Source organism: Drosophila guanche, unplaced genomic scaffold (genome assembly GCF_900245975.1).
Source record: "Drosophila guanche unplaced genomic scaffold, DGUA_6, whole genome shotgun sequence".
In the NCBI taxonomy this organism is placed as follows: domain Eukaryota; kingdom Metazoa; phylum Arthropoda; class Insecta; order Diptera; family Drosophilidae; genus Drosophila; species Drosophila guanche.
The window spans coordinates 2,822,016-2,846,579 of record NW_022995749.1 but is presented as its reverse complement, the minus strand read 5'-3'; the positions used below and the strand labels follow the sequence as shown (position 1 = coordinate 2,846,579).

Here is a 24,564-nt window from a genome sequence, read left to right as displayed (position 1 = left end):
GGTTCCGCACAAATTGAATCGCAAGATACGCAAAAATGAAGTAGCAAATGTCAAAAGACAAACGCAGCACAGGGCAAGGGGCAAGGGGCAAGGGGCAAAGGTTTGTGCAGTGCGGTGTCGTGCCAAAAGTCAAGTTGCGCTCAAATATTGGATGTGGAAGTGGATGTGGAGCATGCAAAACTGAATGTAAACACAGACATCGAACATCGAACATCCAACTTCCAGTGGAGGCGATGGCAAAGGAGCTGTGGCAGCCCCTCCCAAAGGGAGGAGACGAAGTCAGCTTTGCCCTGGCTGCGAGCGTCTTTTCTTTGGCAGCCAACTTGGGGAGCCAGGGGAGCACGTGTCAACGTGTGCTCCACACAGACAACCTGCGGAAGCGCCAGCACACTCGAGGATAGATTGAAACGAAACGAAACGAACAAAATGAAATGACATATAACTTGGCAGTGTCTTTGGTGTGGGCGGTGCCATGGCGACAAGGTCTGGCAGGTACCTCTGCTGAATGCAGACAAACAAATCGAACGGAAATGTCAAATGCGCCAAAGTGCAGTAATGCAAACGGAACTCTTACCAAAATGAAGGGAAGCAACCCCAAACCCAATGCCCATGTGGAGTCCTTGCTCCGACACTTGCTTTATTGAAAGTTTGTGCGCTCGTTGACCCGCCCCAACGCCTGCTCCTCTCTCCATCTCGGTTTCCGTAGGGGATCGATCCCCTGCTGAAGTGACACTGACAGGCAGTGGGTCACTTTCTGTTTGCTGCCAGCTCTCACTACACACTCCTCGCACGTCGCAGCATACTTTTGTGGGTCTATGAATCGCATTAATTACAATTTGACTGCAGGTTCGACTGGGGGACCAAGAGAGAGAGAGAGAGACACACTCGCTGGGTTTCCGGTTCCTTCTTTTGCTGGCTTTTGCTTGGCACTGCCACTGACAGTGATTTAGTGTGTATCCCTCATTTTGGCACCTAAATGGCATCGAATGAATGCCAGAATCAGACCCTGAATGTCGTGTACATGTGTGGTAAATGGCAATGGGGGAAATTGATTCATTGAGTGTCTAGTGCTCCAGTTGGCAAGTTGATAAACTCCTCGAAATTAGCAGCGAAAACTAATTGCCAACTCGCATTCGCATTTGCAAGTCATGCAAGTAGGCATAAATCCATTTGTATACGCAAAACACCGACAGGATGTGTGCAGGATGTGGCAGGATGTGGCAGGCTGGTGAGGGAGCCACCCATTTGACCCACTTTGAAGAGGGGCTGGCAAATATGTTATCCCTTTGTTGGCTCATGCGTAAAATTATGTGTTTGTTGAATTCATAATTGCCTCCCATTACAGAGCCACATGCCACAATCGTAGATTCCCCGGCTCCTCGGCTGCCTCGCAATTTATCATTTCACTCTGCACAGATTTCAACGTGGAATGTGTGCTGAAAATGAAAACTCTCGAGCGATGTCTTGTGGCATATTTTGTTGATTTATAGTACACTTTTCTGTTGCTCTGCTGGGCTTTAATGTCTAGCACGAAAATCCCGAATCATTTTTAATTAATAACAAAAGTTGTTGGATCTGGAAATGATTCCAAGTAGCGCCTTCAAAGAGCTCAGCAGCAGAGAAACGGTGGCCAAGCGGCAGCGCGAACCGTGCCAGTGCCTGGCACTGCGCGAAAACACAATTTAAATTTACATAACGAAGCGAAGCAGTTGGGCAAATTCAATTCAATTAAACTCAAATGAAATTCACTTAAAAATACCATCGGAATTGCAAACGAGAACAACAGCAAAGGAGACACCCACCTTTTTGGTCCAGTAAATGGTTGGCACCGGATTACCAGAGCCCTTGCACTCCAGCGTGATGGGTCCTCCCTTGCGGGCCTGCAGCTGTCCGGATGTGGGTATGGCCCGCACACTGGGCGGAACTGTGAATGGCCATGGAGAAATGGGTTAAATAAGTTATTAATTGATGCACTGTCGTGGGTCCCCAGCGGGGGCGGGACAGTCCCACTTGACACTTGTCAAATGCTGGCTTGTACTCACCCAATATCTCAACTGTGTGCACTTGATCACGATTTATTTTGTCACTGATTTGACAAACATAATCCCCGGCATCTTGCGGCTCCAAATCGGATATCTCTAAATTGTAACCATCTATCAGTCTTACGCGCTCATCCCGGGTAACCATGATGTTGGAGGCAGTGAGCACATTTGTTCCCCGTCGCCACAGCAGGACGAAATTGCCTGCAAGAGTAGACGCAAGGTTGGGCACATCATGAGCACACCAAATGTGGTAGAAGTTGGGGGGAAATGTGTCTTCGTGTTGCCTAGAAAATGTATTATAAAATGCCGCAATATAAGCACGAAACATTTCTCCAGCGAGGCACACACCAACGAGTGTGTCTGTATACTTTTCACTGTCACTATGACGTAGTTTTTGTGTCTCGCATATGGCTGGGTATATCTACATCTATCCATCTCCTGCCTTTGCCATCTCTCTCTCTCTCTCTCTCACCCGTTGAGCCGTGAACATTCTGGAGTTTCACTTCTGTTTGTCTACGGAATAGCTGGCCATGGCATCTATCCCACAAAGGGAAGACGTAGCTTGGAGTCCTGTCTGTGTGCGGGCTTCTGTTTTCATCTATTTTTTAGTATGTTTGCTCATATAAATGACATAATTTTGCAGATGTTGCTGGCATAATTCTTAGCTTTTTTTTTAGTCTTTGCATATTTTATACCACTTTAGTTTTTTGTTGCCCTCCTTCTGTGCTGTTTGCTGTTTGCTGTTGTTGTTATTTTTATTCTTCTTCTCATTGTTCTCCGCAAACGAGAGAATTTGTTAAATGAGATTAAGTGGCGTATAATATGTTTATTTATTTGATGTGCCGTGCCCGAGAGTTCGGGCTGTGGGCCCACCGAAAGCCTCGAACAATTTATGAACTTGTATTTATTATGGAAATATTAAAAAAATACAACAAAAAAAAACGTGCAAAAGCGCCTCATCGACATATTACGTATACGTGCCATAAAACCCCAAAATCAGAGTTGTGTAAACACACGACACGGGCAATGTGTGTGTGTGTGTGTGTATCGGGAGAGTGGGAATATGATTTCAGCATTCGAATATAAAATTTTAATGAAATGTTTTCATTTTTGCAACCATCTGGTCGGGGGCCATCGCATGACTGACCCCTGGCGCGGATGGCTGGGCTGGGCTGGGCGTCAGCTGACATTTGGGCCGACCTTAAGGTGGCCATTAAGTAATCACAGCTTAAAGCGATGCATTATGGATGTCGATTTTAAAATGCATACGCACACGTAATGAGTGTGCTCAGTGGTGCGCGTGCCGATATCCTTCCGGTTATTAACAGCACAAAAGAAAAAACAGAGAAGCTCCACCCGAGTCCAATGCCCCACAACAAATGCAAATACCATAAGCCGCAGCAAAGTTGAAGTCACACTCACACAATCATCGTTTTATGGGGCGGGTTCGATTATTATTGAATTGCTTTGAGTCTTAGGAAGCAATTGTGGGATGATGATTGTTCCTCTGTGTGTGTGGCGCAGGTGGTGGTGGGTTTTATTGTGATGTTATATGAGTCCTGCATTTTATTGGAGCCTCTAATGGCGGCTGTGCTGCCGCATGTTGATATTATTGGCAGCGGCAATGAAAATTTCATTTTATAGCTCGTCCATTTCCGACATGTATGAATTTGTGGGGTTTCTGTTTGGGGCTTTTGCTGTCCAGCTTAAGAGCCTGACTACTGGCTGCAGTCGAACGGGTTCAGGCCCAAATGAATTCTTTATTCTTGGGGGCGGAGGCAATTTGGAAAGTCAATACCTTACATTGGATTGCCTGCTTCGCAGACCAATGAAAATCCAATTTGAAACGGAGCTCAGCATTTATTGACCAGCATTTTGGTGCCCCACTCAACGGGTGACAACACGGCGTATACGTATTTGCTTGGCACATACACACGGACTCCTCTCCACACACGACTCGCGATGGGGCAATCAATGAACGGCTTCATAGACCATTTGATACTTAATTTCTTTTATTGGATTAAGGGCTTTTCCACCTTCTGCTCGACCTCGGCCAGCGCTGACCGGATCTGCTGCAATCAAACCCTCACACTGTCCGACTGCCGCTAAAAGCTGATGCGGATTGATGACACTGCAGCAGGCACAAGGAGAAAGGCAACAAGAAGCAACGCAGAAAAACTACAGCAGCAGAGTGACAGGCAAAACCAGAAACACAAACTGAACAAAGTGCAATCGAAGCATTGTCTCTGCGATAGAATTACTCCTTCACGCTGCTTCACTCTCTGTCGCTGCTCGTTGTGGCATTATCCTGATTATTTAGCAGGAAATGTTAAAAGTTATTTGCATTTAATTGCTGGTCGATTAAAGTCTGTCTCCGTATCTGAATATTGCCATTTAAATGGAAATGGACGAGCTCTACTTCAAAGTCTTCTCGCCTCACATTAAGCAACAATTTATTTGTGTTTTTGCTGGGTCGAGCCGAGCATAAGTGCAGGCACAATGAACACACATATCCAATGACCAATCTGGAATGTCAGTGACGCGGCAGATTAAGGCAGAGATTGAAAATCAGAGTGTCACACAACAAGTCGAAACATCAGGCGTTAATGGGAAATCATTTGCAGTCGAATGGCTGTCGCTCTGTGCGCGTGTATCCAATTAATTGAAAATACTTTTGATGCCATCCGGAAATGTTCTACACTGGCGGCAAAAAGGAAAACAAAACACTTTCTCCGGCATTTTGCACGGTGCCTGGCTCTTTGCTCTATCTGCTGGTTGAACCTTTGACTGACGTCAATCTGCCAGTGTCGTCGCACGGCCATCAATGTGCAATTTATTTTCATTTGCCGCGAACGGTTAATTGCATTTTATTTATTGGCATGTCAACAGCAGGCCACCCCCCTCGTGGCTGCCACAAACTTTCTTATTTGGGTCAAAATTGAAAGCGAATCGAACGATAATCCCCCACTCCTCTGCCAATATTAGTGGAAATGTTTAGTCGCAGCAAATATTGTGAACTTTAATTGATTAAAGTTCGATTTTGTCCACGCGTCACGTCAGACAGACCAGCGAGCTGTTTGCCCACAAACAAAGCGCACCCAGTGGATGGACAGTTTTGTGTGGCTCTTGCCTCTTGCCTCTTCGTTAATTAAGAGTTTGCAATAAAATTGCATTTCAATCGATGGCCAATCGCAGCTACAAATATCCCAAAAGCGATGCATATTTTGTTTCATGCATCCATGGCCAGCCGAATGTCATTTGTGTTCAATGTTTAAAGACCGAAATGGCTGCTCGCTGGCAGGATTTCCTCTGTGTATATCATATATTGGGAAATTGATGCTAGACTAAACAGCGTTCTGGCAGCATCTGCAGCACGTTAATCAGCCAAATTTATTTGCTGCCAACACGAGAGAATGTGTGCCGCTGTCGTGGCACAAAAACCCAAGCGACAAGCTGCTGACAGCTGTTTGGTTTGGCAGTTTGGCAGTTTGGCACCTACCACCACCCCGCCCCCGGCCCACGTGTGGTTGCTGCTTTTGTTGTACATTAAATTGATGTGAATTGACATTCTGCCTAAACATATTTGCATTTATTTTGCATAATTCTGTGCTGCCCCTCACGCGTCGCTGACATTATTATATTTTTTGTTCTCTGTTGATTTTTATGATCGAATTTCGGGCATCGCCAATGCTAATGCCAGCGGATTAATTATACCAAACCCTCGGAACTCACCCAGATTCTCCACCTGGCAGGGCAGGACGAGCGTGTCGCCGACCACGGCGCGATAGGTGTGGCCTCGGGACAGGAAGCGCGGCAACGATGCGGTCAGCGATGATGGTGCGGCCGCCGACTGTTGCACGTTGCTCATCGAGCGGCTGTTGCTGCCTGCAAATGGGAGTGAAACAAGAGCTTGAGTTATGGTTATATAGACATAGATTTTGGGTTGTTGCTGCTGTTACAATAATAATGGGTCCCAATCCTCCTTAGGCGCCCGATATTGAACGGCTTTCAATTAGCATAAAAATGTGTTGCCCTTCACGCCTCTACGGTGGCGCCCATGGCTCCCAGGATGCCGATAAAAGCGCACAGTTCATGTGAAGCGGTGTGGCGGTGGGGCTGTGGGGGGAGAGTGTCAACTGGTCTGTGTGGGGGGGGCAATGCTAACGCACTCGGTGTCCTTGGGGCATCGTTTGGGGCTGCGCCAAACATGGTGAACGTGAAAATTGCTGTCAGAGTTCCACACCCGTAGCCTTAAAGGCACACAAATTTCTATGGCCTTTGGCAAAACAAAAAAAAGAAACTGCCTGACCCAGGCACGCAGCCAGCAAGTCCTGCTGGCCATTGTTGGCTCTTGGCGACAAATGAGCGCAGCGAAGCGTGGCAAATGCCAGGCGCCTGCTGCCTGCTGCCTGCCTGCATGTAGTTCAAGAGCAAAAGTCCAAGTCTTGCACGGGGACAGGGACACCAACGCAGCGTAACAAATTTGATTACAACAACAGGCTGCAAGCTGCAACAAAGCGGGAGACAGAGAGAGAGGGAGAGAGAGAGAGACACCCCAAGGAGCTGGCCAAAAGCTGAGCAAAAATGGCAGCATCAGCAAACGGGCTAAAAGTCGCCGGCTGCTGGCTGCACTCTTCCGTTTGTGCCTTCCATTTTATCTTTTATGGCACCCAGACGCAGATCCTGGCCATCCTGGCTACTGCTACTACGTGTCCAGGTGGGTTGTCTTTGCTTTTAGTCAACCCAAGGCCCTGCCCTGCCCTGTCCTGCTCTGACCCCTCTTTTACAGACACTTTTACAGGTCCTTAGCGTCCAACGAACATAAAAGGACATTTTCGCAGATCATCATTTTATGGAGCACAAAGGAAGCGCCACCAAATTGGTCAGACTTTAATGCTGGAACCTTCCCTGCCCTGCCCTGTCCTGTCCCTCTCTGTCCGATTTTATATTGTCTCTCTGGAGCCGAGTGCACGCTTGTGTAAAATTGTGGAAATTTCGCAGCTAAATGAACTTTAAGACGCAGCAGCAGCAGCAGCAGCAGCAGCAGGAGGAGTCCCGTCCCCCCCCCCTGCAGTTTTAGAGCTGTGGTCAGTGGCAATGCCAGTCCCCATGGGGTGCCCGGAGAGGCCACTTTAAATCTCTTCTATGCCCCGTACAGCAGTCGACTGGCTGTCTGCTGCCAGCGTTAATATCTCACCATGCATAAATATTTCTGTGTTCTTGCCACTCGGACGCGATAGGCACCACTCCGGCCAGAGGACAACTCTGCTGGCCCCGTTTTGGGGTTGAGTTTTCGGGTTTCGGTGTTCTGGCGCCTTCCGAAATTAGAGTCTTGCACATGAATTTGATGCAAAACTGTGTGCGGTGCAGGCAGACCTCTTCCCCACTGCAGGCTACAGGCGCTGGTCATTCGGGCCACAAAACATTTCGGGCCCAAGTGGCACATGTCGAGGCTCTTGCACATATTTCTCAAATGGCCAAAAATGCAGTTGGCCTTAAATTGCATGCATGAAATGCATTAAACATGCAAACCACTTCGTCCTGGCGAGGTGTTCGTGTGTGTGCGTAAGCCTTTGTGGCTCTGATGGGAGGTTGGTGGCTGGGGGCTGGGGGCTTTGGGGTGAACGAGTTGTGGGCGCATTAAACAATTTTAAACTGGTTTCAAAGTATGCACAAAATTGCATTAAAACTGCGAAAGAGCGTGCGAGGGGGGGCCATCGAAGCTCTGATGGCACGACGAACTTCATTCGTTGTCTCTCGACCAACTCGCAATAATGTTGCATACTTAAAGGCGCGAGAGAGAGAGAGAGAGGAAGCTCCAGCTCAACTGGAAGTGAGAGAGAGGGAGAAACACAAAACTTTCGCCACTTCCGCGCCCACCGAACACTTTCTCTCTGTCCGCGATGTCCTCGCGAAACTGTGTCACAGGAGCCGCTCTCACACACACACACACACACACACACACATGTGCAGAGCACTTACATCAGAAATGCATATAGCATACAGCTCTCTGCGGTTGTGTGAGTGAGTGCCTCCCACCCCTCCAACAGTCCCTCAGCCAGCACCACACAATAAACTCAATTTGAACAAGAATCCAGGGAACTATTGAGAGAGTCGAACATGTGGATACCCTGCGACAAGTGTTCATGAACAGTGATGCGAAAAAGCGCAGTTGGTTGCCTAAATAATTGATCAGCTGCACACTCGACGCGGTGAGGCATGCCTCCAGCTGGCACAGTCAACATTGTGGCATAAATATCTGCGCCACAGCTGCTGCTCCCTGACAAGGTAATGGCTGTGTGTATGAGGAGCGAGGAGCGAGGAGCTGGTGGCATGTGGCATTCTCGCTTGCTTTTGTAAATGAAAAGCGGCCTCAGTTCTGTGGGAGAACACACGAAGCACTTCGATTTCGAGCTGCCTGACGCACCAGATTTGAGGCCCGAATCAGATGGCACCCACGCCTTGCTCTGTGGCAAAGAGTTTTAGTTTCAGTTGCACTCTGCGAGCGATTCGAATGGCAACATGGTTGTGACACGATGCGGGTTTTCAATGCAATCGGCTGAAATATGCATGCCACAGTGCCACAGTGCCACAGTGTTGCATTATTTTCAGCTGACACACTGCCACACAGCAGTCGCTTTTCTCATTTCCGTTGCGTGGTTGCCACAGCGTCTAACTTTGCTCTCTTTTCGGGCTGCTCTGCTGCGGTTCAGCTTACATGCCAGAGGCAGAGCCACAGCGGCTATCCTCCGGTTGCAGCCACACTTTGTTTCATTAAAACTTTTGCCACGTGTCGCAAGTGTAGCAACATCTTTGAGGAGAGTCGCTTGGCTCTTAGCAGCGCTTTGCGCGCACTTTTTCTTGTCTTGTTTTGGCATTTGTTTAGTGTTTACTGTGCACCCCCCTCCCCTCGCCACACACACGTACACCATCTGCATTTCAATGCATTTTAAAATATGCATAGAAGCGACTGAAGCCCGAAGAAAAACCAAGGAAAAGCGGAAAGGCAACGAAAATTTAGTTTGCTGCGGGAATGTTCATTACATTTTTTGCTCTTGCTGTTTCGTGTTTCGGCGGCTTCCTTGGCCAAAGTGTTTGCTTGTTAGCCGAGATTTCCATGCATATGGAGGGTGGAGTAACAGCCGCGGGCCTCATTGCCACACCTGGTACGTGGCCGTTCACGGATCCATGGCATCCGCTGGCATCCTCTCAGCATATTGCATTTTGTGCTCTTTTGCTTTGTTGCATATTTAATGCATGCAAATTATTTAGCCGAGGGGCACCCCAGCACCCCAGCACCCTCAATATGTATGGCTTAAAGCGCAGTTTTCTGTGGCCAATTCACTTTTTATTGCCTGCAATTTAAGCTGTGACGTACATTAGAGGCAGGACTCTATAGAGAGGCAGACGGTAACCCGGTTGACTTCCAGCGTCGTAAGTGCATTTATCAAAGGCAAAGAGATGGAACTGCATGTCAACGACAGCGGGACAGAGGACGTGCCAAGCAATTTCGACAGCGGGAAAAAAAAAAAATAGGAGAAGAAAGGTACAAAAATGACAAAAACCCGTGGCCGTGCGAGTGAATGCCATTCCTTGCCACCTAGAAGGAGCCATTTGACACCCGAAATATGCAAATGCTGCCAGCTGGTCCTTTGCCAGAACCTCCTACCGTGTGCTGCTGTTGCTGCATTTCGCGCTGGGCGTGAACCCGTCAATCCCTCGCGCTTGTCGATACTCAATCTATTCATCGTTCCAACTGGTTTCACATGTGAAAGCTGCTGCCACACACCCACCAACGACGACCTGCACAATCCTCTCATCCGCCCATTTGCATTGCTGCCTCCGCTGTCAGAATCCGGCTTGACTTTTATGCACATATCATTTGCATAAAATTATTTGGGGGAGCCTGAAGCACCCACTGGCCCCGCTCTATTCTGTTGCCACCGCCCAGCGCATTACATTTTGAAATGCCAAATAAATCCGCAAAGGCGAAATGCTATTTTTTCGTGCTATTTTCGTTTACGTTTGCACTTAGCAGGCCCTGGCTGTGCATCCTTCTTGCTGCGATGCTTCCGACTGTCGACTGTCTGCTGGCGCTGACAGTTTCTCAATTTGCATTGCCAGTTCGAGCCACGTTTGATTTACGCTGCTTGTTGACGTTGCACTCGGCGTATGCGTAATAAGCGTGTGAGCTTAGCCCCCTCTATGGACTCTTGGCGCATATTTGATTCCGGGGTGCGACTCGTAAATTGTTTTATTGCCCTGTCATGGCAGCACACAGGATCCTCGCCAGACCATAAACATATTACGTATTTTGTTCCCTTATTTATTTGCCAATTTATATTTCAGGCACACTGCCAAAACGAGAAGAAGAAACCCTTTAAATTAAATAATAAAAAACAATGCTGGGCCAACCCAAGAAACAAGCAGGACTGAAGCAGGAGCAGCGTGGAAAAACCCTTTCGCGCCCTTGCTTCGATGGCAGGGGAGAGGGAAGCGCGGGCTAAGCACATAAACCAGATAAAAGAGCACCAATAAAAATATTAAAACGGCAAACGTGTGGCCGCCGTCGAGTCGAGTCGAGTCGATTCGAGTGAGTTTATGTTTCTGTAAATTCCCGGAAAACTCCGCCAATTGGCCGGGCAACACGCACAGAAGCCAACCCCAGAAATGGAGAGCGAAACTAGTGGCTCAGGAATACATCCCTTTGTCGAGCCGTAAATCAAGTGGACCCTGAATAGGCAGCGGCAATGCTTTTGCGGTTAGGCATTGACAGGAGTTCCCACCAATAATTTACAGCAAAAAAATGCCATTTCTGGCTCAAGTTTCTGCAGTGCCACTCCACAGTTATGTTGCTCTTATGCCACTCGCTGCTAATTTGAACTTAAAGACCATTCCCATGTCAATTGCCTGGAAAAACTTCAGGCCACGCGACATTCGACACTTAAGACGCTGCCAGCGTTCATTCATTTGCAACGCCTCAAAACTGTTTACGAAACATTAAGCAATTGCAGTGGCAGCGAAAAAAAAAGGAAAAAGAATCGTATTAAACACAAGACACACCCAGAGAGCTTGCCACATAGTTGGTGGAGAAGATATCACATTAAGAATTTAAATTAATTAAATTAAAATGCGTTGGCCAACCGTCGGGCGAGCAGCCTTGCTGCCTTCCTGCCGTCTGCTGTACGTCCTGTTCCCGTTCCCGTTCCTGTGCGGTGGTGGAGCCCCACACCGACCCTGGTTTGTTAAAGCTGCCACAAGATTTGCATAAAGTATAATGGCCATCTTCCTGGTAGTAGCTGCCACCAGGATGGAAGAACCAACCGAGCGTGGCCATTCAATTTTCATTTTTTCTTCGCTTCTCTCTCTCCCTTTCTCTCTCTCTCTTTGTTGTCGTCTTTGAACTTTTCACATTTCTTTCGTCTTGTCCTTTTTCCGTCCCTCCGTGGAGCATTTGTACTTTTTGTACAAGACATTTCCGCGCCGCATGTCCAGTTCCTGTCCAGGCTTTTGGCTCCCGGCTAGATGTTGCCTGTTGGCCAACGTTTTATGGCGCTTTTGGCTTGATTTTCTTCTATTTTCTTCTTTGCTGTCTGGACGCGCACAAGGAGCAGAAATTTCAATTTGATTTCGCTTCTGCGATCGTTTTGTTTCATTTCCTGTGGCTCGTTGCTATCTTCTGTATCAGATTTTTCAGTTCTTTGCAATAAAAAATTGACTGAAGTAGCTTCCGCCATGGCTGGTCTTTCACCGTCCTCCGTTCCTGTTTAACCGACTGACAAATTTAATGCTCAATTATGGAGCCACACTGAGGAGCCAGCTGTTCAACTATTAGCAGAAAACAGCCCAAAGTGCAGCAACTTTTTGGTGGCCAAAATCCTCAGAGTATATCCTGACGTAGTTCGTGCCACATCGAGCGACCTTTGTCTTTGGGCATTCATCTCATATTTGTGTTAACGCTTTGCCCACTGTTTGTTCTTTGAGGCCAAAATGCAAATGTTTGACTGCCGCCCCCCGCAAATCCTATTACTTTATTATGAGGGTCAGCCGAGTGTCGTCGCTTCAATATTGTTAATACGCAAAGCCAACAAGACTGTCCTCCCATTTGGCTCCCACATATCCTTAGATAACTTTCGGCCAGCCATCGCATAAATAAATACCCAATGAACACACGATGTGGAGAAGTTTTCAACTTTTGGGGCAAGCGCTTTAAAGAGAGTCTCCTTGGGGTTTGCTCTCTCTCTCTCTGTGTTCCTTTTTGGCCGCATTTTGCACTATTAGCCCGCTTACAGGCGTCTGGATAATTACGTGCATTTAATCACGGGTAAAAACCAGGGACAGGACAGGACAGGACTGGACAGGACACAGTGTGGCTGTGGCCAATTTTCAGCTAACTAATGTTTGCCTGCTACTTTGCATTGCTCTTATTTCTGGCCATTTATTTAGCCATGTTTTCTCTGGCTGTCCCCCTGCTGGCGTGGCTGTGTCTGTCTCTCTTTTATTTGGGGCTGCAGTTTGAAAATAAATTAAAGCGGATCATTTGTGGTTCGTTTGTTAGCAAAATGTTAATGAGTTTGGTTTCCCCAGCTGGGTGGGTGACACTCACAAGGATTTAGCAATGTCAAGAAAGAGCGGAGCGGGCCGTCAATTTCAATTTGTTGCCAGGGGCCAGTCATCATTTAGCTTGCTTAAATGCCAGCAAAACTGAGGCTGGACCTCGTAGCCTACGGGGAAGCATCAAAGGCATGCCATGTGGAAGTGCATCCACACGCAGGCAGACAAATTGGACAACAATTTTTCAGTGCTCCCTGCCAGGACAAGAGCGGGTGGACAGTGCCTGAAAGTGGAGTGGTTCGGCTCACATTGCTGCTTGTGGTTTCATTTTCTGGGCATAAATCAAGCAGAAGAATTTCCGGCTACAGCCGGGCACAATCTCTCCCGTTCCAGCCGAGCTCTTGGGTCTGCTTCAATTTTAAAGATAAACACTTGGCAGACGGCTAGCTGATGGCACACAAAGTTATTTCATATTTAAGCCATTTCTAGCTTGCTGGCCACACACAGAACACTGAGCACAGTCCTGGCTCTGGCTCTGGCTCTGGCTGGACCTACAAAATCAAATTCTCTGCTTATTTATGCATGAATATATTGTCTTTTTGTCTGGACTGGCAGAGAGTCTTTTTTGCTCTTCCCTGGCATATTTGCAAATCAATTATGTATGGCCTCTGGGTGGATTGGATTTTGATATGTGTCAATGTATCGCTGGGACTCGGCTCAGCCTTTAAGCTCCCAAAGTGACAGTGGGAGAAGGGTCGCTCGACAATCTCTTTCTAATTATTTTAATTTGTAAACCACATGGAGCGAGGAAACTGCCCTGCCCTCGATAATGCTCTGGCCAAAATCAATGGGAATCTCGTTGCAACTGGGTCGAGCAGCTGCGAAAGGAAAGTTATCGGCGGCCAAGTGTTGTCTGCGCCGGAAACGGAAGCAAGCTGTGCACACGAGGGCCCTGGAGTGGCGGAGTAGACCTGAGCTTGAGCTGGAGCCTGGAGTCTGGAGTCTGGAAGTGGGATGCAATGGGGGGCATATTGTCGTTGCTGCCACAGTTAGTCAGCAAGTCGTTGCAGCAAATGGGGCGCACTGAAAGCGCAGCGGAAAAATAAATAGAAATGGCAGGGTACGCCTCAGCCTCAGTCTCTGACTGAGTTGAATGGATAGCTGCCCCAGCAGGACACCACAGCTGTGAGAGGCATTCGAGTGCAGTTTGCTTTTAATTCAGCATAGAGAATGAAATTGAAAACTGTGCCAAATGTGTGCACAGGCAGAGGCACACAGCAACCGCAGATAGACAAACTCTGCTGCTGCATCCTTAGCTGATGCGAGTGCGGGTGTGGCAAGCCAGAATCCTGCCTGGCTGCCTGGCTGCCTGGCTGCCTTCTGCAAAGTGACATGTAATAAATTGTATTGATTTTCGCTTTAGCCGAAGAGAATTTAATGCATTTTTGAGACTTTAATATTGCGTCAGGGGATAAAGTGGATGAGGATGAGCAACGAGAGAGCCCGGCAATTATAATTGAATCAGAGCTGCCATTCTCTGGCTGTGGCTGCATTCCTGATTAGTTGGCCGAGATATTTCCCAGGTATTAGTTGGGAAAACATTTTGCTGTCTGCTCTTGCTGTTGGGGCGTTGCATTTTTTATGGACTGCCTGTCAAACACAGACACGAAATTATGTATAGACGCATCTGTTGGAGTTTATTACATTTTTAATTTGCAGCTTTCGTTTCAGTTGTTTGAGGCGTTTCGGTTTGCCCCGCCCTGATGTCTGTGTAAATGATTTTATTTTCCCTGTGTTCACTCCTTCTGCCTTCTGCTTGTTTCACCCACAAAAGTTAAACAATAAACGCCCCCATTTATAATAAATAACATTCGGTTTCTGTGTGCAATTTTGCTCTTTTTTCTGCCTGCCTGCCTGCCTGCCTGCCTGCCTGTGTGTGCTTTGCCCATTTGTTTACGGATTGTTTTTAATGAACCAACGACTGTCCTGTGCTGTCCGCTCGGGACTTACCTGCAAATAAATAAAACCACACAATGCATCAGAGAATGTTGACTTTTGTGAAAATGTTTAAGTAATTAATACAAATGGTTCGAGCATATTTGCAAATAAAATATTCTCCAAGCATTTTTATATATTTATTTTCTATGTGTAAATAATTTGCAATCGAATTTATTCAGTGCCAGTCCTTTGGCTTCATTTTCTGTTTGTTAATTTAGTTTTTGAATCAACTTTTGATGGCCCCGAAATGTACACAGCCACCTGGCTGTGGCTGCCCCACTGTGCCTGCACTTACAGTGGCTGTGGTGGTGGCTTATCTGATAAAATATGAGCAGCAAACATGCACATCTAATTTAGAGTAAGGAAAATTATAATTAATTGCTGCTGTAGCCGGGCTTCTGTGGCTGTGCCTGATTTCTTTCAGCGATTGCTAGTTTTTCCCATTTATTCCCAACTGCGACCCATGTGTGTGCTCCTGTGTGTGTGTGTGTGTTCGTCATTTATCAAAGCTCAAAATGCTCAGCTCTAGTTTGGCCTCAAAGGGTTGAGGCACCCCCACCACTGTGCCACATGTGTGTGTGTGCGGCTAATAAGTGACACGCGTCGATTAATAAAACTGTACAAGGGTGTGGCACTCGGCTGGCATGCCGCATTAAAAGGCCATGTCACAGTCGACGATTATGCAAAACAGTCCACCGATTATGGATAGGCACCAGACAGGGGGAAAGGACTCGACTCAGGCGGGTCTGCCATGATGGGACGCGTGGCGGTCTCTTCCAGTTCACAATTGAGCAAGGAAAACAAATAAAATGAAAGCTTTTCCAGCTAACAAATTAAATAAAACCCTTAAGGACCACAAACAATGTTCCCTTTAAGACCAGGACATGTGTACACAGAGACATAGGGAGGGGGGATTTGCATTTTGTTTTCGATTTTCTTGCTGGCAAGTAAATCAAATTTTAAAATATGCCAAGAGCAAAAATATGAAATCAAAATCCATTCAATTTCCATTTGACGGATGGGTGGAAAGGCTGCCCCAGACTGCGGCTCCTCCTTGCCGTCTGCCGTCTGCCGTCTGCTGTCTGCTGTCCGTATGGAAATGAACATGCAGCAGCAAGGAGCGCCACAAAAACAGATGCAAATCAACAAGCTGCCATCGAGAGGAGCCAAGGCAAAAAACAACAAAATTGTGTGTGTGTGTGTGTCTCCTTTATGTCCTGGATATCTCACTATCCGTTCATCCGCCTGTCTTTCTGTCTGTGTATTTACAGTCCATCCGTATGCAGAGATGAATGATGCTGCCAATGAGTGTGCTTCTGGGTTGTGTGTTTGACAGCCTTTTGCTATTAACTTGCTATTTCTCGGCAGATATTTGTTTTTCTTTTCACTTCAGCTCAGTGACATAATTCCTTCTATTTGTGCTGCTGCTGCTGCTGCTGCTGCTATCGGGCGGAGTTGAAATTAACTCCCCGGCATGGCAGTATTTATTTGATAAGGCATCGGCTGAGCTAAGTGACTGCCCCTGGGGCCACAGCTCGTAGATCTCTGCAGATAAGTGATTTATGTATTATGTGTCTATCGTTATGGACATAAATCGTATTAGGCTGTCAATGCCACCCTGAACCGCTTTCCTCATTACCCTAGCCACCCACTGGGCATCGCAGGCCAGTCGTTCTTGGTCCTTTTCCGAGTGCTCCTTTTGAAGTTTACACCTGAGGCATCAGTGTCCTGGCACACCCACACATCCAGCCAGGTCCACCCTCTTGGCTGTGGAAAACAAAAGCCGCTTTGTTTGTCAACCTTCGGGTGACTGGTAGGCCAGCAGCAGAGCTGCAGCCAGCACACATTCCTACTTGTTTGGGTTCCTTTTCTTTCTTTTTTTCCTCCTGCCTCTGCTGCTCCTAACGGGAAACTTCAATATTGTCCCTTCTGCCCAGAAACAAACAAGGAGAGAGAGAGAGAGAGAGCGAGCAGGAGCAGCAGCTAGAAAGAAAAGCAAGGCAAATATTAACCCGGGGCTATTCATTAAACAGTCCTTTGCTCATATGTTTTGCTTTCGCTTGATACTCTGTCCTTTCATTAAACAAGCCCCGTCCTCTCCAGTCCTCTCCGTCCTGTCCTGTCCTCTACAGCCACTTGAAGCGCTCATTGTTTGCACTTGATGATGCTGGGTGACAGCTTCACCTCGAGCCCCAGCCCACAGCCCACAGCTCAAACGAGTTGGCAACATTTATGGGAAATACATATTCCTTTTTGCTGAGGATTGCCAAGCATCAATGGCCACCACCTGCTGCTCCGAGTGTCTCGTCTTCGAGGCTGCGTGGGCGAGACCCAGACTCGATTTCTCATTTCATTTTCGGCACTTGTCGGGTTTGTCGCTTTTAATATATTTCACTCTCTCTCTCTCTCTCTCTCTCTCTTTCTCTTTGTTCTCTTTTTCGACTTGTCTCTTTGCTGACAACAGCTGACGGCGTCGTCTGGCGACAAAATTTGTACATTAAAAAGCTTAACGATGGCCCCGCTTAGTTGTGCCTGTCTTTATGTTTTTCTTTTCGCTTCTGTCGGCTTTCCAGCCCTCTCTCGCTCTCGCTCTCTCTCTCGCGTTCTCTCTGTTTGAGAGTTGTTTGACCGTCTGAGTGGCATTAAACGCACCTGATGTGCAAAAACTGCTTAATTGAAAACATAAGCTCCTATAATTTCGTACCCCGAGTTCTCTGGCTGTGCCTTCGACTCCTGACTCTGGCGAAGAACTTAATTTAAAATTCAAATTTATGTCTTGCATATTAAAGGGAACCGCTCCCAGCCTCCCAGTCTCCATTTTCCAATTGAATTTCTTACATTCGGTGCGTAGATGTCCGTCTGTCCTGCCGTGGTCTGCAATTAAAAGCGCTTAAATCAATAAGCCCTCCCACAGTTGACGTTTCGTTTCTCATTTGGCCAGAACGTGTTGGCTCTTAGTATGCAAAGCACAGACAATGGCAAATGGCAGCTGTGGGGCAGGCAATGTAAAGGGGGGGAACACTCCTTAGCACATCTACTACCAGACATTAGCCTGACTTATCGCCTGGAATTTGTTGCAGCCACCGGGAATCTGTCCCAGCGGCCTTGTTTGGGATGTTCGTTCCCGTCCTCGTTGTCATTGTGATTGGCATTGCTGTTGTCATCTTGAGACACTTCCTCTGCCCCTCATCGCGGGATTGCGATTCCGCTGCTGTTCCCGACGTTTCCTGGGCGACTTGTCGTTCTGGCGAACTCTGAGCTCCAATCCGCTGGCTTATCACTGTCGCTGTTTCAAATCTGCCAGCGCGACAAATTCGCGTGTTATCTCAATCTTGCCAGCAGCAGCGGCAGCCCTTCGACTCACCTGGTCTGTGGGTTGCAGGTGGTGGTGGTTGGATTCTACATTATTTCTTTTCACGCAACTGTTCTCGGTTTTGCGGTGGGGAGCAAAGGACTGCGTAACAGGGGTAAGTTCAAAAATGCGAAGCAGAACTCACGCGAAACTTCATCTTCTTGAAGTCATTCATTCGCTGCTACCGGATGGGGTCCATTGTCGCCGCTCTGCTCGTAATTTATCCACCGTTCTCTGCTTTCCACTCTCTGCCAATGTCTCTCCCACAGCAATGGCAGCTCGGGCTCGGTGTCACCCGTTCTGTGGTGTGGTGGTGTTTGGTGGCATTCCATTCCTGGGGGCGCCCACACGGAATCTCAGCGCAGTGCTTAGCATCTCAATTCGGGTTTAGGTCGGGGTGACTGCTGTTGCCATCTCGAGCCGATAATAAAAATACCGCCGCCCCCCCCTGACAATGGCCCCAGCATGGTCCCAGGGGTGTGACAACTTCCAGCTTTGATTTTTTCTTGTTTTGCTGGGATATACGACAAGTATCATCCACAAGGGCTCACACCACAATGCTTTCTTATCAGCATTGTGGCCGCCAACCCCAGAAGTACGCAATGCCAAATTATGTCAATAAGTAAATGAATTTCAGCTAAATTCAGATTTTAATATGGAAAGCTAAAGCTGAAAAAAGAGCGGCATGGTAGAAATAAAATTGGTCGCCGAAGCTCAAGATACCCTAAAAATGCATCATAGCCAGAGCCACTGATTCCATGCAAAGAGTGCACAAAAATAAACATTCGAGTTTGTTGTTGCTGGAAAGATCTTTGTCCCTCCCCGCTCTCACATGCAATAAATCTTGCTGTTGTTGTTGTTGTGAGAACAGACGTGCTCGATCGTGCGCAAACGAAAGCACAAAAGAGAACACAAAAGAGAGCAGCGCATGAAGCGCAGGTAGAAACGGTGTTGGGTCAGTGAGAGGGATCGGGTGAGCTTGGCTTGGCTGCGCTGCAGTGAGCAGATCTCATTGAAAACTGTTTATGTACAGTTATTTGCCAGCTCTATTTATACGTACTTATGTACATACACATATGTATGTCTGTTACACTTATGTCTGTACATATGCATATGCATATTCTGGTTTAGTTGTTGCATTGCAAACAACTGCTCAAAATGACCAAATCCCTTCGTTCGATAGAGTATAAACAAGATACAAGTAATACACTCCTCAGTTATTCATACAGTTACGGAACATGTATACGTGTATGCTCTGTAGGCGTGTGTGTGGGTTGGTTTATTTGTCATTATGATGACGACATCGAGTCAAACGAGACACGAGCCATACATATTGTGGGTACGCCCACCACTTTGTACTTGATTTTTTACAAAACTGTCATTTTAAAGGAAACAAAGTGAAATTGTCTCCTCTGGGGGTGCCTCCATCTACACAGCACCATCACCAACAGCCACGTGCAGAAGCCGAAAAAGAAATGTTACCCGAATGCGGGAGTGCGGGGACTGGTGGAAATGTATTTAATATGCAAATCCTGTGTGTCCTTTGAGATGATTATGGCGCACATTATGTCCCAAACGGCACACGTAGAGAACGAAAGAGAGTCAGGCACAGGCTCTCTACGCTCTACTTCACATACAATTATTGATTTTAAAAGCAGCTTTTCCCGGCCACTCCTGTGTGTGTGTGTGTGTGTGTGTGTGTGTGTGTAGGAACTGTGTTTGCTCTGACACATTGACGACTAATTTAAGCGAAATTAAAGAAGCTTCTCAGAGCTTGAGTACCGGCAGAGGGCCAACACCCACCCACAGCAGTATGGGGAAAATCGAGCTGAAAATTAATATAAATAGGAAATGAACTTTTTGCTTTGTTGAATTTGTTTTGTGAGCCTCACCGCGTGGAACTTTTCCAATTTGTGCACGAAAACGGAAGATAAACATAGACGTAGACACAGACAAGGACATGGACATGGACATGGCCACAGGCACGGATTAGATATAGATGTAGCAGACATAGGCAAACAGAAGAAGAGCAGCAGGAAATGCACCTGCACGGACATGTACACCTCGCCACCCGCCAGCCGCTGTTACGACTGTGGGACCGGAGACCGAGAGCGGAGAGCGGAGAGCCGGAAAAACTAATCGAACCGAAATACTCGAAATGTTTGCCTGATTTCTCGAGAGTACGCGCAACCTGAAATTGCAATCATTGAACAGAATTATCCTTTCGCTTGCTTCGTTTTTTCCCAACGTTGTTTTTATTCCGGGGCCATCCCTTTGGCCGTGTCTGGTTGTGTCTGATCCGGCGGATGCCTGGCCCGATGCCCATGACGCTGCCAAGCTTTAACAAACTTGAACGAAGTTGTTAAAAAAAAAAAATGTTGAACTATCCCCCGATGGTCTGTCGATAAATTAGCTCTTTGGGGTCTGGTCCTCGAGGCCACACGCCCCTGCCCCACCAGCCGATAATTGCGTGGAGCACGGACCGAAGTTGATTCGGCTTGGGGCTGTACTTGTACTCCTACTTGGACGGCTGAATGGGGGGGTTTATCTTTGCTTTGATTGCATTTAACTCGATTTAATACGACTCTGGCTGTAGCATTTCTGTCCTGTCAGGGATAAACGCGACGAAGATGGATATTTCAATCTCGGAATGGAAAAGTCCGCGATGACATTTCGTCCGGGACGGACGGTGTCTGCTTTGGCCCTGTTTCTGTCTAAGTACACATATTTTTGTGCCCTGGCGAGTCCTTAATTAAAATACAAACAGCGATTCTCTCGCAATTATCCTTTTTCCTTTCTGATTTCCCTTTTTGCCTTTGCATCCTTTGCCTCGCGTCTTGATAATCTCCATCTAAATGATGGCAAAAAATGATGCCCGAGCAGTGAAAATGTTCAGCTTTTCCCTCATTTTCCTTCCTTTGCTCGTTCTAATTAAATGTGTGGCATTAGGTGCCGTGCCACAATGTTGGCACCGAGCCCCGCTCCGCTTCTCTGGTCCCAGATTTGCGGCCACCGATATGGCCAACGATGGCACATGCTCGCGGAAAACAGATGATGTCAATGCCAACGCCTGGCCGGGATCTCTGGCATGGCCGCCAGCTAGCTGCCAATTTTCGCTGCCATTATTGAGGGTTTTTTTTATACATTTTCAGCGACCACTTCCGGCCACACCATCCGCTTCAGCATCTTGTCTTCAGTGGCAGCTCCTTCTCGGTACTTTGCTCCACTCTCCGTTTGTTTGCTCCTCCAAAATAATGTTGCACGCTCGGGTCGTACGGGTCGTACGGCAAACGGCGTGGCAAAGTCGCAAAGTAAATTTTTTAATTAGAGTCACGAGTAAAACAAACCAATTAGTATAGCTGTCAGAGCAATCCTTTTCTGGCCCGACCCTCTTGTATTTTTAATTTCTTGGCCATGTTTTGGTCGCAATTTATTCGTGGGGCTCTCTCCCTCTCCCCCTCCCTCTCTCTCTCCCTCTCTCTCTCTCTGCCACTCTTCCCAGATGGAGTTGTGTGAATTATTGAAAAAGTAAATTATGTGAAAAGGGCAAATTAAAGAGGTTCGGACTTCATGAGTCATTTCCCTTGGGGTTTTTATGACCACGAGAACCGATTCCGACACTCGCGATTCTCGCGCATCAAGTGTCTGCTCGGACCTGGACCTGAACTTGGACCTCTGTACTTGGACCATTTGAGGCTGCTTGCCAGCCAAAAATGTAGTTTTAATTAAATAGCACAATTGCCATTGCCGCCAGGCACCTTTCATCCTTCGAAGGCAAACTTCTTGGTCGCTGTTTTCCCTTTGGTTTTACTTTGTTTTGTTTTCTGTGCGCTGCGGTGCGGTGCGGTGCGGTTTTTGTTTTTGTTTTAGTTTTAGTTTTTGGTTTATATTCCGGTGGCTACGTGAGCAGCATGACCAATGCCATGGCCACGGGTGGGTGCTGGGCCGGGGCCGGGGCCAGGTCTCCGGGGGGTCAGAATCTCGCAAATAAACCGAAAAATGTGCATGACTCATGGAGCGACTCGGTTTGAAAAGTTTTGAGCTCCCCGAAAAGTACAAAAAAGCAAAAATGGGAAAATGGGAAAACCCTTGCACAAAAAAAATATGTAGAACCGAGGCGAAAACTAAGTTATTAGCACCAACTGCGCTCCGATGGGCGTTCGTGCTGGTTGTTGTGGGTGTGGTCTCTGCCCGGCACTTGTAGTTTATGTTTACTGCATTCTGTGGCAGTGTCCGTGCCGGGGGGGATGCTACCATTCAGACCCAACACTGAGTCCCAACTGCCGCTCCCTGAGCTCCCGTTGACACTGACAGGGCGCAGGGTCCATGGAGAGGCAAAGGTCCTGCACCCGTACCCAAGCAGTGCGTAAAATGTATTATTGTTGCACTTTGTAGCAAAATATTTGCGGTTGCCGGGTATTAGCATTTTATTTTATTTGCACAAATGCTGTGTGCCATATTTGTTTTGGCCAACAGGATATCTGTTTGTCCAGGACTCGCTCTGGTAAACACCATCGACTCTGGGTAAGGAGTCTTCACCTTGAGCTGAATGTCTTGGCACCTGGCCACCGCCTGCTGGATGGGGCTAATAAAAATAAACAGCCAGCTAAAAGCTGAATACAATTCATGGCCATATTATTTGAGCATTTATTTCGGCATCTTGGCAGCGCCATTTGGCAGCACTAAAGTGCTCTTTTTTTCCACCTAATGAGTGCAAGAGCTTCGTGATTTGCTCGGAAATCCTTCACCACGCACACACAGAGGCAGTGCATCTGGCTTCCAGCTCATTAAACTCCGTCGCCGTGTCTTCGATTCGCTTTGATTCTTCATTATCGGCTGTAAGGATAACGCGGTGTGGTTAGGGGAAGTTGCGGGGGGAGTGGCGGCACTCATTGAAAGACAAATGCTTATTTATGCCATGCCAGTTATTGCTCAAGTTCTCAGCAAAGTCCTTGTACGTTATTTACTCTGCAGGAGCACTCGACTCGACTCGACTCGACTGGAATGCATTCGCATGGAGAAATGGAAATGTATTGATTTATGGCAGCAGCAGCAGCAGCAGCAGAGGCAAGTGGTGCCACAGCTCAAGCTGCAAGAACTTTGCCAAGGTGGAGACTTTGTGGTCGTGGTCGTTGTCCTGCTGCAAACTTTGTCCTGGCTGTGGTCCGTGCTCAAAGTTCAATGAAGTATACGCTGCTTGACTGACTGTGGCTACACTCTGGTCATTGATAAGTCATAAGTACGGTCACTGCTGCCAACTGCCAACTGCCAACTGCCTGCTGTTCTTTCCCTCTCTGTCCTGCTGCAAACTTTGTCAAAGTCAAATGGCAAAGTTTTGCTCCTGTGGGTGTGGAAAATGTCAATGGGTTGGATATTAGCAGTGCATTAGTTCCTGCTGCATTATTAATGACCAGCGCGTTGGGCATTGATTTTTACACTTGCTCAATTGACACAGCCATCCAGCCATCCAGCCATCCACCAAGTGTCAGGCCCAGTCCCACCCTGGCTTTACGCTCTTTCAATATTAATTGTGCTGATTGATTGCATCTTTTTGTACTTTTTGTATGGCAATTGCCGGACCCTTGACCTGTTGCATGTTCGCCAGTTAATTGCTTTGATTTATTCGAGAGTTACACTGAGAGTCCCTGCCGCCCGTGTGTACTTTGAAATTAACGAAATTGCCAGATAAGCAGCGCCCCTCCGGGCAGTAGATTTATTACAAAATTCAACTTATTTGGCAGGACATGAAGAGCCAGCGAGCAAGGCAACGGCAACGGCAACACTCCAACACTCCAACACTCCTGGAGCACACAAGAGGGAAATTTATTGTTTTGTTAGACCAAAAATTACAGCGATAAAAACATACAAAGTGCTTAAGTCCCATCCAAGATGTCGCAGGGAGGGAGGGAGGGACACTCGCATCGATAAAAAATCGATAGGCATCGGCAATAAATTTCCCCAAGCACGGCACAGAAATTCAAATAAAAACCAAATGCCAGCTAATCTCCATTAGGCAAATACGTTGAGCTTACCAAAATGTTGCGACCCATTTGGGGCCACATATCGGTGCTCCTTTGGCACGGTAGAAAAGGTCACTCTAAGTGCTTTCCATTGAGCACTGAACTGAACTGAACCGAACTGAATTGTGCTGAATGGAACGACGCTGCGGAACGTGGGGCAAGGCACCATAAACTTAATGGAATTTGAATTTCTTCATTACGCATACGAAGCGTGGGCCGCGGCAACAGGTGAAAGGAGCATCAAAACGGTAACCTTCTGCCGTCCCAAGTTGATTACCTGTCCGCCAATGGCAAAGCACACATGAAAGAGATTCCACATGCCAGATTTACCTTCAGTTTGGGGTTCATTTTCATGAGATTATAAAGCGCTTCGGGCGCTTAGGGCTAGGCTACTAAATGTTCGAGCCCAACAACATCAATAGAAAATTGATTTGCTCTTGATAATTTTAGAAGGTAAACAGGACTAGGGCGCACGCACGCACATTCATGGACAATTGCCCTCGGGGCTGAGTCCTGGCCAGCGTCCTGGTGTCCCCCAGTTATCCATTCGCGTTATCCCATGGGACAGACAGACGGAGAGCGAACGTGTCGTAAACGT

At 47.4% G+C, this 24,564-nt stretch overlaps 1 protein-coding gene across 3 annotated transcripts in view; it reads right to left on the bottom strand.

The window, feature by feature from the left end:
- LOC117584921 (neuronal growth regulator 1) overlaps nucleotides 1-24,564 on the bottom strand; it is an 82,918-nt gene that overhangs the window by 32,710 nt on the left and 25,644 nt on the right. For 2 of the 3 annotated variants that reach the window (XR_004573883.1, XM_034274070.1), the window contains exons 3-5: nucleotides 5,775-5,927; nucleotides 2,043-2,243; nucleotides 1,803-1,924 (exon numbers count right to left, since the gene is read on the bottom strand). Coding sequence is in view for 1 of the 3 variants with exons in the window: in XM_034274070.1 (XP_034129961.1) it covers nucleotides 1,803-1,924; nucleotides 2,043-2,243; nucleotides 5,775-5,927 (476 nt within the window). In the remaining 2 variants the exon portion in view is untranslated. Of the gene's footprint in view, nucleotides 1-1,802; nucleotides 1,925-2,042; nucleotides 2,244-5,774; nucleotides 5,928-24,564 lie in introns of those variants that run through there. The other variant, XM_034274071.1, reaches the window with a different exon arrangement.